Raw genomic sequence first — 11,683 nt, 5'->3', positions numbered from 1 at the left:
CAAGGTGGACAGGTAGTACTTTACGCACTAAATCTGTAACATTATTCTGTAAGCGTCAATGTTATCTGATTTAGTCTATTATGTCCCCATTTTTTTTTTATTAATTTTTTATTCTCTCCATTTATTGACATCCTCGGGTTGGCTTTCAGGTGGATGGTTTGCAAAAGCCATGCGCTGGTTCAGTGGATAAATCTCCGCCAAAGGAGATCATGTGGAAGACTTTTCCTCATCGCTTGTTCTTTGGTCGCGAATTTACTCAGTCATGGGGTCCTGGAGGGACTGCATTCCTTGACCCTGAAAGCAGCAGTCAGGATAAAGCTCACATGTGTCTGTACAGAATTACGTACGTTACTACTAGTGAATCTATTGTGTCCTGTTGCTTTATGTTTATCCAGTGGTACTGTGTACTGAAGCTTGTGTTTTCTTGCAGGCTTGAGCAGTTTAATGATTTGTTGGTGCAAGAAAATGTGGGACGCTATGCCATGAGCTCTCCTTTGTTTGACCTGGCTGCTTTAAAATCCGTCACAGGTGAAGAACCTCATTCCTTAGAGGTTCGCTTAGAGGTATGTCTAAACTTGTTATCACTTTTGGCCAGTAGGTTGTTCACAACAAAAGTGTACACATTTTATCAAACTCCTAACTCTGCTCGGATTGTGCTCGACTCTGTTTCAGAAGGGTTGGTACCGTAATGTTGTCTGCTTGGGCAAGGAGCACAACATTCCCATTCTGACTATGACGTATGTAGTGAAGTCTTCAATTTCGGTCTTCTTTCTATGATGTATCGGATCTGATTGCATTAACAAATTACAATGCAGGTGCACACCATCGGACATCGAGGGCTTCAAATCCGGAGAGCTTGCATTGTGTGCTCCATCCAAGAATTATGCCAACACAATAGTGAGAGGCTTGGTGGAAGGAGAGCAGCTTTCGCAGGAGGAGGCAATGTCTTACATACAAGAAGCTTCTACTAAAGCATTGTGAACTGGATTGCAACTTCTTATCGTTGCAGTATTTTGTAAATCTAACAGTGTAACATTGCTGGGATCCAATTGCTGGGATAGGATCGTGTAGATGCTTATTCATAGGATATTCGAAAACTTTTCTATGCTACAATTGCAGTGGTTGCCAATGATTATCATTTTGGTGCCATGTTCCGTTTTCGTTTTTCAATTTCTTCAAGGCCTATAAATCTCTTCTTCTTTTGAGAACGTTAAGGCCTATAAATCATGAGAAACCATTGAAGACAAAAGATTGCGAATTTCAAACAAAAAAGAAGGGGTGCCATCTAATAAGATTTTATCAAGCATACAAGGCAAGTTGACTGTAGTTATCTATCATTTCTTTCTTCCGTGGTTTCTACTTTGGTGAAGACTGAAAGAGGTGGTTGCTTTAACAAATCCTATGCACCAGACCAAACCAGACCACTGCTTTGCCTACATGCCCCTTGCTTGTTGCATCTGTACTCTGTAGCATCGACTCAGGTTATCAAAAAGAATGGGATGGTTTCCCTGCAGAGACCTTTTCATATTTCTGCAACTTTTCCAAATGAAGGAATGCTCATAATAAAGAATGCCGCCAATCAATGTCTACAACCCTCTTCTACAGTTCATAGTTTCAGTAAGGTTCTGTCGTTGGTTCTTCACTTCTTCAGTGAAGCATGTCCAGTGTCACCTAAATGCTTATGTAATTGGTTCCTGTCATGAGAAAAATCATCCACATCTAAATTAACATCTACAGCTGAAAACTAAGACTGTAACTGATAGGGATTCAGATGTCAAAAGGATAAAAGGGATGTAATGCACTGCATCAAGAGATGTAACTATTTACCTTGATCCAAACTCCTCTCCGCATGTGTCACATGCATTGCTAGAGTTCTTTGATGTTGCCTGATTTGGGAAGTATGATCAATTAATAAACGGAACAAATAAGCAGAACCAAAGAACAAGCAGCAATCAGTAAATAACCAAGATCCAGTGAGACCTAAATTTCACTAAATCAACCCATGGAATGAAGCACCTAAGAAAATCTTTATATGGTAGATTCTGAAACAAAGTGCAGTGTATGGTGGTCATGAGTTAACACTTCAAAAACAAAATTTCCAACAAAAAGCAGGCATCAATCAAGTATCATCATCGCAAGCACTAGTGTTCAAGTTTCTTTGTCATCATAATATCCAGTTTTATACCAAAGGTAGGTAGTAGATAGCAGCAACATACGGTACATACCATGGGATGTCTATTTACCTAAGCCCATTAAAGCTGCAGATTTAACCTCAACAACTAAGGACAAGCCATACAAGTTGTTCCAAATTAAGCATTCAATCCTCAGTAGAGTATATCTAGATAATTGTGGTTATAAAGCTAAGGCAAAAGGAGCTGATTATCTTACCTTAGCTTTCTTCCCTTTGGAAGAGCTCTTTGATTTGCCGTTGGCTTCGTTCTTCACATTCTCTTTCTTCTTCTCAACAGTCTGTTTTGAAGATTTCTTCTTTCTGGCTATTTGATTATCCTGTTTATCGTTACTACTCGCATTTTCCTTTTCCGCCATAGAATCAGATGTGGATTCCTTTATATCAGAATTATCATTTTCACCTGCCTCACTTTGATCATTACTAATATCATTCATATCAACTCTTTTTGTTTCTCCACCACTCTTCTTACTCTTGGCTTTCCTTCTAGGAGGCTTTCGATTCTCATATTCCATAGGAACGGACTCTACACCATTGATATCATTGTCCCCATGAACACGGGTCACCAAGGGATCCTCAACCTCAACCTTTGAAGCTGCATTTTTCCTGCTCTTTCGCCCGGCCACCATTGCTTCAAGAACATCCATTTCATCATCACTCTCACTACCACCGTCATCAACTCCAACTGCCTCGCCAACATTTTCCCTACTCTTGTGCCTGGCTGCCATTGCCTTTAGAAGCTCCATTTCATCGTCATCCTCATCATCATCGTCGTCGTCAAGCTCTTCCCTACTCTTGTGCCTGGCCGCCATTGCTTGAAGAAGTTCCATCTCATCATCATCACCATCATCATCATCGTCCTTGTCAAGTTTTTCATCACTGAAATCATGAAACTCATCCTCACCGCCACTCTCTCCCTCCTCCCCAATCTCCAAACCCTCCCTCATTCGCTCACCTAAATCCTCCACCTCCTCCTCATCCCCAATCGACTCCCTAAACTCCGCAACCTTATCCTTATGCTTCTTGGACTGCTCGTGATTCTTCCACTGCTTCTCACTCTTAAACTTCTTCCCACACACCACGCAATACAGCTCATTCCTCTTCCTCTCCTCCTCCTCCTCCTCATCAACCTCCTCCTCGTCGTCCTCCTCCGCTTTCGCCCACTCCGGCTCCTCAAACGCCATAGCTCTCTCCAACTTCTCCCTCTCCATCCTCTTCTTCTTCTCCACCTCCTCCTTCTTCTTCCTCTTCCTCTCCTCCTCCCTCTTCACCATCATATCCATCACCCTCTTATCCCTCTTCTTCGCAAACTCCGCCAGCCCCCGAACGGTGTCGTTGTACTCCCTCTTCGCCTTCTTCCTCTGCTTCTTGTTATCCTCCTCCATCAACCGCCTCAGCTTCCGATTCTGCCCCGCCATGACGTCATACTGGTCCACCCAGCAGAAATCCATCACCGTGCAAAACCCTAGCCAGTAGTTGTAAAACGCCGTCACCTGAGAGTAGTCGCTTTTCAGATTCCCCAGCGCCGGCGCCTCCCTCACGGCGTCGATCCCGAGCCCTAGCTTCCGGGCGAAGCTGAGCTCGTTGGAGTAGATTTTGGTGAAGACGTCGGAGTAGACTTTGTAGAATCCCTTGCCGGAGTCGGAGTAGCCGGAGAAGACGGTGGTGGAGAAGAAGGAGAAGAGGTTGGGGATGACGGAGTCGGGGACGGAGTTGGCGGCGGAGGGATCGGCGAAGAGGATCTGGGAGCGGTGGGAGTCGTACCAGGCGCGCTCTTTGGGATCGGAGAGGACCTCGTAGGCGTGGCCGAGCTCCTGGAACTGGGCGTTGGCGTCGGCCTGGGAGACGCCGGTGGGGACCAGCTTGTCGGGGTGGCGCTGGAGGGCGAGTTTACGGTAGGCCGATTTGATCTCGTCGGCGGCGCAGCCGCGGTCCAGGCCCAGCACCTCGTAGTGGCACCGCCGCTCCATTTGGGATTTTCTCGTTTGGTTTGTTAAGAGTTGATTGACGTATTTTATCTTAGGAAAAATGGCCCAAGACCTTTTAGAGAAGTTATTTGGTATCTCACTTTTAAAAAAGGAAAATGCTCATTTAGTACTAATTCAAACCCCTTATTTCTTATTCCAATGATAATCTTTTATATTAGCCAATTTCAATATAAGGTAACCCTTTTTATGCCCAAATGCATAAATCTTTACTAAAGTCTTAACAAACCATATTATTTTAAGACTATTTTGCCCCTACCTCTTCAACATGAAAAGACTTGGCCGAAACCTCGGACTCCGGTCACCGGCCGCCGGACACCAGACTCCGATCACCGGATTTTCCCCGACCGCCGGATTCCTGTCACCGGATTTTCCCCTGTAACCAGTTACTGATCCCCAATAATCAGTTACTGACCAGTTAATGACCCATAATAACCAGTTACTAACCCCCAGTAACCAGTTATTGATTAATTACTGATACCCAGTAACCAGTTACTAACTCCCAATAACTTTTAGTTTTTAGTTACTGACACCCAGTAATCACTTAGTTTTCAGTTACTGACACCCAGTAATCACCCAATAATCACTTATTGACCCTCAATAATCAGGTTACAAACCTCAAATAATAACTTATTGCCCCAATAATCACTTCTCAATCCTTAATAATAATTTATTGACCCTAATATTCAAATGTAAGGATTAAAAAAAAAAAAAAAAACTAAACTGACTTGAACTGGGCACCCATATTTCTTCTTTGGGCACCCACCTTCCCCGACCTCCTCCACCGGCCTCCTCCACCAACCCCGGCGCACGCCAGCAAGCAGCGCCCTTCCCCAGCCACTATCCAACCTGAATCGAACTCCAGCCAAGCCGGAAGATGAGCTGGGTAGCAAAGGCAAACGGCGCAGAGGCCCTTCCAGTCGGCGAGGACGAGGGTGGTGAGGCTGTCGAGGTTGCAAATCTCGGGGGCGATGGAGCCGGACATGAAGCCGGACTGGCCAGACTTGGAGAGAATGGGGTCCTCAGACTCGCCGCTGAGGTTAAGGTCGACGACGCGGCGAGTGGAAGGGTCGCAGCTGACGCCGTACCAATTGAGGCAGCAGTTGGTGCCAGACCATGTGTTGAAGAGGCCGAGGTTGGATTCGGTGAGGGAGGCCTTGACGGCTTCGAGGGCTGCCAGGTCTATTGGTAAGCAGGAATCAACAGCAATGGCGCAGAGCAGAGTGATCACGACGGCGATAAACACCACCCTCATGGTTCATACATTAAATCTGAATGTGAGCTACGAGTGAGCTAGAGTGAAGAAGAAGTAGAAAGAGAGCTACTAGAGAGAGAGAGAGAGAGAGAGAGAGAGAGCAAAGAGCAGATCGGGAGGAGAAGAAGAGAGAGAGAGAGAGAGAAGAGAAAGAGAAAAAGATGAGATATGGGTTTAATTCGATAGAGGGTAATAATGTCTTTTACATAAGAATCATTGAAATGGGTTAACAGGGGGTATTAAAATCCCTATTTTTGTGCATTTGAGCATTTTCCCTTTAAAAAAACTATCTCACGTTCTTAACCTAATTGAATATTGAAGACGATAACCGCCGTTAAGAACACTGACGGCTGTCATATTTTTATTATAAAATGACTAATTTAATCTTTCTTTTTTATTTTCTTTTTTACATAAACAATAAGAAATCAAAAAGAAAAACAAAACCTATTAGTCTTAAAACTTTTTTTTTGTGCCTTCAAAAAAAAAACTTATTTTTTGTTTTGAAGAGCTTCAAGCTTTTCTCAATTGGATCAAACCTATTATCCTAGGTTCAGATACATGAAAGTTTGAGAAAATGACGGCAAGTGATTGTTTCAAGAACCACCACAAACAACTTTATGCGAAAATAACAAAAATCATTCTACAACATCTATTCATCAGCCAACACACACACATGGGGATTATAGTATCATTTTCTGGTTTCTGCTATTCTTCATATTGTAGAAGCATCTAAAGGGTTTGATTCAAATGAGGAGAGCTTCAAGCTCTTGAGGACCTCGATCCCACCACTCCACCCCAACACCACCACCGTACCCCTCTTGTCAATTCCAACCAAACCCACCACAAGGAAGAATAAGAACTCGAAATCAAAGATACCCAGTTGGATCAAACCTTTCAAGAGCTTGAAGATTTCCTAATTCAAATCACACTCCAAAAGTACCTTCTTCATTGATTTCTTTTCTTATATTGATTGCATAGAATGACATTGAAATAGGGGCCAACTATGAACAACCACAAAATTGATGTTTAATGGGTACTGTTAGATGTACCTAGCAAAATACTAAGTAGACCCATCAAAACAAATTTTACTAAACAGACAATTTTATTCTCATCTGAAATGACATTTGTAGTCATAATTATTAAGATAATAACAAAATAAACCTAAAATTTTAAAATTCTTTTAGTTAGTAATTTCTAAATGTACCCAGCAGTTTAAGTTTAACGTAAACACATTGTTGGTTCTAACAAAACCTTAAACGACGTTTCCTATTTCACTATATTGTTGTGCTTCAAGGGTTTAATATCTGGATATTGATGAAGTTGAGATTGCAATTATGGTTTCAGATGCTTCTAATAAGGTATGTTCATTTTGAATATGATTGAAAATAAATTAACCCACATCTGTATATGTATTTTTGAAGTCCGTCCGCCGTTCAGGCAACAACATCCGAAACAATGCCTCGTATTCGGTAACAAAGCAACGAATACGAGTAGAATTTTCGGACCTTCACAACGGAAATGGGTAATGATTTTCGGTAATCACCTACCGAAAATATCTGATATTTTCGGTCGACAACCCCCGAACCCAGCGAAGGAATTCAGCTGGCAACCACCGAATGTCCTTTTTACCCTGTTATTTTTTACCCAGCTTATTGATTTAACACGTTTGAACAGAATAATCATGCATCTACTAAATGTGGCAATGGTGGGAGTGAATGTGTGTTAGAAACAACGAGTCACTTCACAACTAAGGAGGTAAGTAGCTTGAAAACTAACCAATAATTAACTTTTACATCGGATTGTGTGATAATATAAAAAGTGATTATTTGTTTGCACATGTATTTATGAGTCGGAATGAATTAATTAATTGGACTCGTACAGAAGGAAGAAAGTGCGGAATAGTTGTTGTAATCAGGAGGTCTGATTTTCCAGGGAATTGTAGATTATGAAGAGGGCGAATAGTTTTTGGTTGTGAGAGAGGTGGTTGTTATCAAAAGAATAGCGTAGACTCAACATCTTTACAAAAAAAGAAGCATGATGCGAGTTTGAATCCTAAAAAAAAGAAGTGTCATAGGAGTGGCGGTACAAAAAGGTGTGGTTGCCCATTTCGTTTGAAGGGCAAAAATGTTGGTCATGGAGACGAGTGGACTCTTGAGGTGGTAAATGGGATGCATAACCATCATGCTGCGAAGTATCATGAAGGACATTCCTATTTGGGACGGTTAACCAAGGAAGAAAATAATTTGTTGGTTAATATGTCAAAGAACTTGGTCAGTCCGAAAGAAATATTATACACTTTGAAGCAAAATGACCCACTTAATTCAAGCACTATGAAGACAATCTACAATGCTCGACAATTTCATAGGGTGATTGAAAAAGCTGGTAGGTCAGAGATGCAAATATTGCTAAACAATTTGCAGGAAAACAATTATGTTGAGTGGCATAGGAGCTACGGTACAGAAAACATTGTGAGTGACTTGTTTTGGACCCATCCTGATAGTGTAAGTCTGCTACCCTCATTTCCTTATGTATTGATTATGGATGCTACATACAAGACCAATAAGTTTTGATATCCATTGTTGGAGATTGTGGGGGTGACATCTACAGAATTAACATTCCATGCCGCATTTGTGTACATCCATGCTGAGAAGGAAGAAAATTATGTATGGGCTTTATCTAGATTGAAGAGTGTGATGAATGAAGACTACCTTCCAAGTGTTATTGTTACCGACAGAGAGCTAGCACTCATGAATGCCGTTCGTAGGGTCTTCCCATCTGCCCAACACTTACTATGTAGGTGGCACATTAATAAGGCAATGTTGGGAAAGTGCAGAAGGCTTTTTGATGACCAAGAGAAGTTTAAAAAGTTCATGAAGTCATGGAACACATTGGTCTTTTCAGATACAATACTTGCCTATGAAAGACATTTACATGAGTTGGAAAGAGACTACCAAAAATATGACGAAGTACTAGCTTATGTGAAAGGCATTTGGTTGAATGAATATAAAGAGAGATTTGTTGAAGCCTGGACCAACAATTATATGCATCTTGGAACGATGACTTTGAACAGGTAATTTTAAATTGATATATTTATTTCTTAATGAAATCATATTGCTTCTCATAATATAGTTGAATGTTAATATATTGTCATGTCTTCTTTTAAATGTGTTCTTTTAAATAGGGCAGAAAGTTCTCACTCAAAATTGAAACGATATTTGATGTCTAGTTTGTGCAACTTTGGTACATCTTGGAAAACGATTCATGCCTTATTGGTTTTGCAACACATGGAAATAAAAGCTTCATTTGAGAAAAGTCTGATATTTGTCCGACATGAGTTCATGAAGAATCTGTTTTAGGAAATGCTGGGTTTTGTTTCGCATGCTGGCTTGGATTATATTTTGGGAGAGTCTAAAAAGATGGATTATGTTGGAACTAATGAAAATGTATGTGGTTGCACTTTGAGAAAAACACACGGGTTGCCATGTGCACATGAGATGACAACTTATAAAGAGAATGGCCGGCCTATTCCACTTGATTGTGTTCATTATCATTGGAGGAAATTAGATATGGTTCATGTCCCACAGAGTAATGACCCCATAGATATTCCGTTGAAGTCACTAGAGGAAAGATTCATGAGTTGGTTATGTGGAACTGACGACGACACCAAGAGACAAGTGAAGAGAAAGTTAGTGGAAATCATGACTCCGGGATGTACCACACTTACAGAACCACAAGAAAAAATTAAGACAAAAGGACGTCCAACTAAAGAAGAAGCCTCAACACGTCGGATGTTATCTTCTTTTGAGATTGCATTATCAGGCCAAGATTGTCAGTCACAGGCACCGAGTGTCAAGGGTCTTGATATAAAAGCACCTTCAAAGAGGCCATATAGGAGGCAGCCAAAACAAGCAAAAGACAATATTCAATCAAAAAAATTAACTCCAACAACTGCTAGTACTGGAGAGTCAACAATGAAGGCAAAAAAACGACCATAAAAAATGGAAGAACATATTGGTCCTTCACTAATTCCCCCTACCAACATTGAGGGTCTGAGAACACCATCAAGAATGGAAGAACATATTGGTCCTTCACTAATTCCCCCTACTAACAATGAGGGTCTGCGAACACCACCAAGGATGTCAAAAATGGCAGAAGGTCCCAGGGTACTTAAACAAAAGACCAAAGTTGAAGGTATGTACTTATTTATTTATATTTATTTGTAAATTCCTTATAATGATTATTTGTTCACTAACTGATTAACATTATTATCTTAAATTCATTCATTCTACAGTTGAATATATGTGAAGATGTAGATCCAGCTTTATTGACACAACAATATAATAAGTAGTTCCCTGAAGATATGTTACCATTTATTTTGGGAGCAAAGGATGTAAGAGATGATGGAAATTGTGGTTTTAGAGCCATAGCTGATTTTATGGGCTATGGTGAGAATAACTGGCGCCGTGTACGTAAAGAGTTGTTACAAGAGTTTCATCGTAATAACCTTACATACCAATTATTATTCCGACATGCAGAGCGACTGGAGGAGGTGGAGAGAAGATTAGATTATTTTGATTACTTTCCACCTCGAGATTATTGGTTCTTAATTCCAGATATGGGATACATTGTAGCAAATTGTTACAATGTCGTGTTGATGCATTTTGGGAAGCATTTGATGACATGCTTCACATTCTTGCCAATGGATAGCACCCCACTTTCTATGGTTGATCGGCGTGAAATTTCTCTTGGTTTTGTCAATACAAATCACTTTGTCCAGGTCTATACATATTTGCTAATAAGCATTTATTATATACTTTTGTTTGATAAATGTTATTAACTGGGCATCTTCTTCTCTTATGTTATAGGTTCATCTGACGCCATTTCATCCTATGCCATTGCCACCTATTGTCGATGGTTGGTTCAAGCATTCTCTACTTCTCGCAAACGGATGGCTACCTCCTTATAGTGATCGCCTTCATGCTGGCAAAGATATTTTTGATACCGATTATCCAGATGATGAGAAAATAGTAGGTGTTCATTGTCCAATCGATGAAAAATTTGTTACTCTTGATAGTGATTGATTTGCTACATGTCTTTTTATCGGATGCTACTACATGCTTTTGCTTTATGTTTATGATCCAATTATTAAAACAATAACATGAAAATACATTATAAGGCCAATTTTCACTACAGTTAAATTATTGTTGCCATCAATGTTTGAAATAAAAAAGAAAATCTACTCCAGTAATCTATTGATTGTTTTGTCTATGCCGGCGCTGTTGGTATGTGCGTGTATTTTGCACTTGGTCACCTAGTAGTATATGTTGGATGCTTTCAATTGCCTCATATAATCATTGGCCGCCTAACAGCATCATCTCGGCCAGCAGCTACAATAGATTGAGTAACATACAATGCGCGTGATATACACTGCATCAAACAAGTACAAAAAAAAAAAAATTGTCAATCTGTATTGAATACAAATAAATAAATTAAACTTGAAGTAAATACCTGTAAAGGATGACTTTCCTCACTTGAATCAACTGCATCAGACATCCGATCAGGATGTTGAACATAGGGATGTGTGATGTTTTGATACCACGATAAGTATTCTGAAGTGTAGTCATAAGAAAACTTAACTGGAGTACTTCGGTTAGCATCATCCAACACATGATCTCGCCATCGTTGCCACAACCCATCAAAGTACTGGTACACAACCTTGTATGATTTGGAATCAGAAACTCGTCAAACACGAAAAGGGGTATATGGATTGCGAGGAATCGTTTGAACTCGACCAAATTGTCTCAGAACCCTATCTGGATAATATGGTTCAACAATATCCAAACACTTTAGCATCCCTGTATAGAATGAAATATCTAATAATGGATGAGAATCCCTATGACCACAGTAAGGATCCCATACAACCTGAAAATGAATATAAATTAGCTATGCCAAAAAAAGAAAAAAGAGTAATGTTATAACCGGCAATATAGAAAAGGCAGCCTACCTCATGTGCCTGCATATGATCAAGCTGTTGGCTAAGAGCCTGCACATAAACTAGTGACAAACCTGCATCCTTTCGAGGTTCCCAACGATTCACTCGTGGCTCGTTCTCTGAATATTCAACACGAAGATGAGGGGAAACTACATTCCGAAAGTGCTCATATATCCAGGCCTCAAGCAATGTCAGGTATCCCCCAATTTGTCTACAACCAACTCTGGATGCAAGTCCTAACTGTCGATATAGAAAAAGCTAAC

At 40.6% G+C, this 11,683-nt stretch overlaps 3 protein-coding genes across 3 annotated transcripts in view; 2 read left to right on the top strand and 1 right to left on the bottom strand.

Moving 5' to 3' along the window:
- LOC101301303 (histone deacetylase 5-like) overlaps positions 1–1,266 on the top strand; it is a 4,472-nt gene extending 3,206 nt beyond the window's left edge. The window contains exons 9-13 of the mRNA XM_004301073.1: positions 5–12; positions 150–343; positions 431–563; positions 676–737; positions 816–1,266. Coding sequence (XP_004301121.1) covers positions 5–12; positions 150–343; positions 431–563; positions 676–737; positions 816–981 — 563 coding nt within the window. The 3' untranslated portion in view covers positions 982–1,266. The remainder of the gene's footprint in view (positions 1–4; positions 13–149; positions 344–430; positions 564–675; positions 738–815) is intronic.
- LOC101301015 lies at positions 1,240–5,428 on the bottom strand. The gene is made up of 4 exons (XM_004301072.1): positions 4,902–5,428; positions 2,389–4,255; positions 1,828–1,886; positions 1,240–1,694 (listed from the first exon to the last, which is right to left on the bottom strand). The coding sequence occupies exons 1-4, from the start codon at positions 5,426–5,428 to the stop codon at positions 1,640–1,642; spliced, it is 2,508 nt and encodes an 835-aa protein (XP_004301120.1). The 3' UTR covers positions 1,240–1,639.
- Positions 5,429–9,426: 3,998 nt separating this feature from the next.
- Positions 9,427–10,509, top strand: LOC101300733. Its single transcript, XM_004301071.1, has 3 exons — positions 9,427–9,619; positions 9,811–10,205; positions 10,294–10,509. The coding sequence occupies exons 1-3, from the start codon at positions 9,427–9,429 to the stop codon at positions 10,507–10,509; spliced, it is 804 nt and encodes a 267-aa protein (XP_004301119.1).
- The last annotated feature ends 1,174 nt before the right edge of the window (positions 10,510–11,683 follow it).

Source organism: Fragaria vesca, linkage group LG5 (assembly GCF_000184155.1).
Source record: "Fragaria vesca subsp. vesca linkage group LG5, FraVesHawaii_1.0, whole genome shotgun sequence".
Taxonomy (NCBI): domain Eukaryota; kingdom Viridiplantae; phylum Streptophyta; class Magnoliopsida; order Rosales; family Rosaceae; genus Fragaria; species Fragaria vesca.
The sequence above is the reverse complement of the archived record's forward strand: the minus strand, read 5'-3'. Positions and strand labels throughout refer to the sequence as shown.

Excerpts from the sequence above, each read along its gene's own strand:
- LOC101301015 (XM_004301072.1), bottom strand. The coding sequence starts at position 5,428 with ATGAGGGTGGTGTTTATCGCCGTCGTGATCACTCTGCTCTGCGCCATT. Across the intron at positions 4,256-4,901 it reads AATATGGGTGCCCAGTTCAA|TGAGATACCAAATAACTTCT; the intron begins GTCAGTTTAGTT and ends CTTTTTTAAAAG. Across the intron at positions 1,695-1,827 it reads GGAGAGGAGTTTGGATCAAG|GAACCAATTACATAAGCATT; the intron begins GTAAATAGTTAC and ends TTCTCATGACAG.
- LOC101300733 (XM_004301071.1), top strand. The coding sequence starts at position 9,427 with ATGGAAGAACATATTGGTCCTTCACTAATTCCCCCTACCAACATTGAG. Across the intron at positions 9,620-9,810 it reads ACAAAAGACCAAAGTTGAAG|CAAAGGATGTAAGAGATGAT; the intron begins GTATGTACTTAT and ends TTATTTTGGGAG. Across the intron at positions 10,206-10,293 it reads ATACAAATCACTTTGTCCAG|GTTCATCTGACGCCATTTCA; the intron begins GTCTATACATAT and ends CTTATGTTATAG.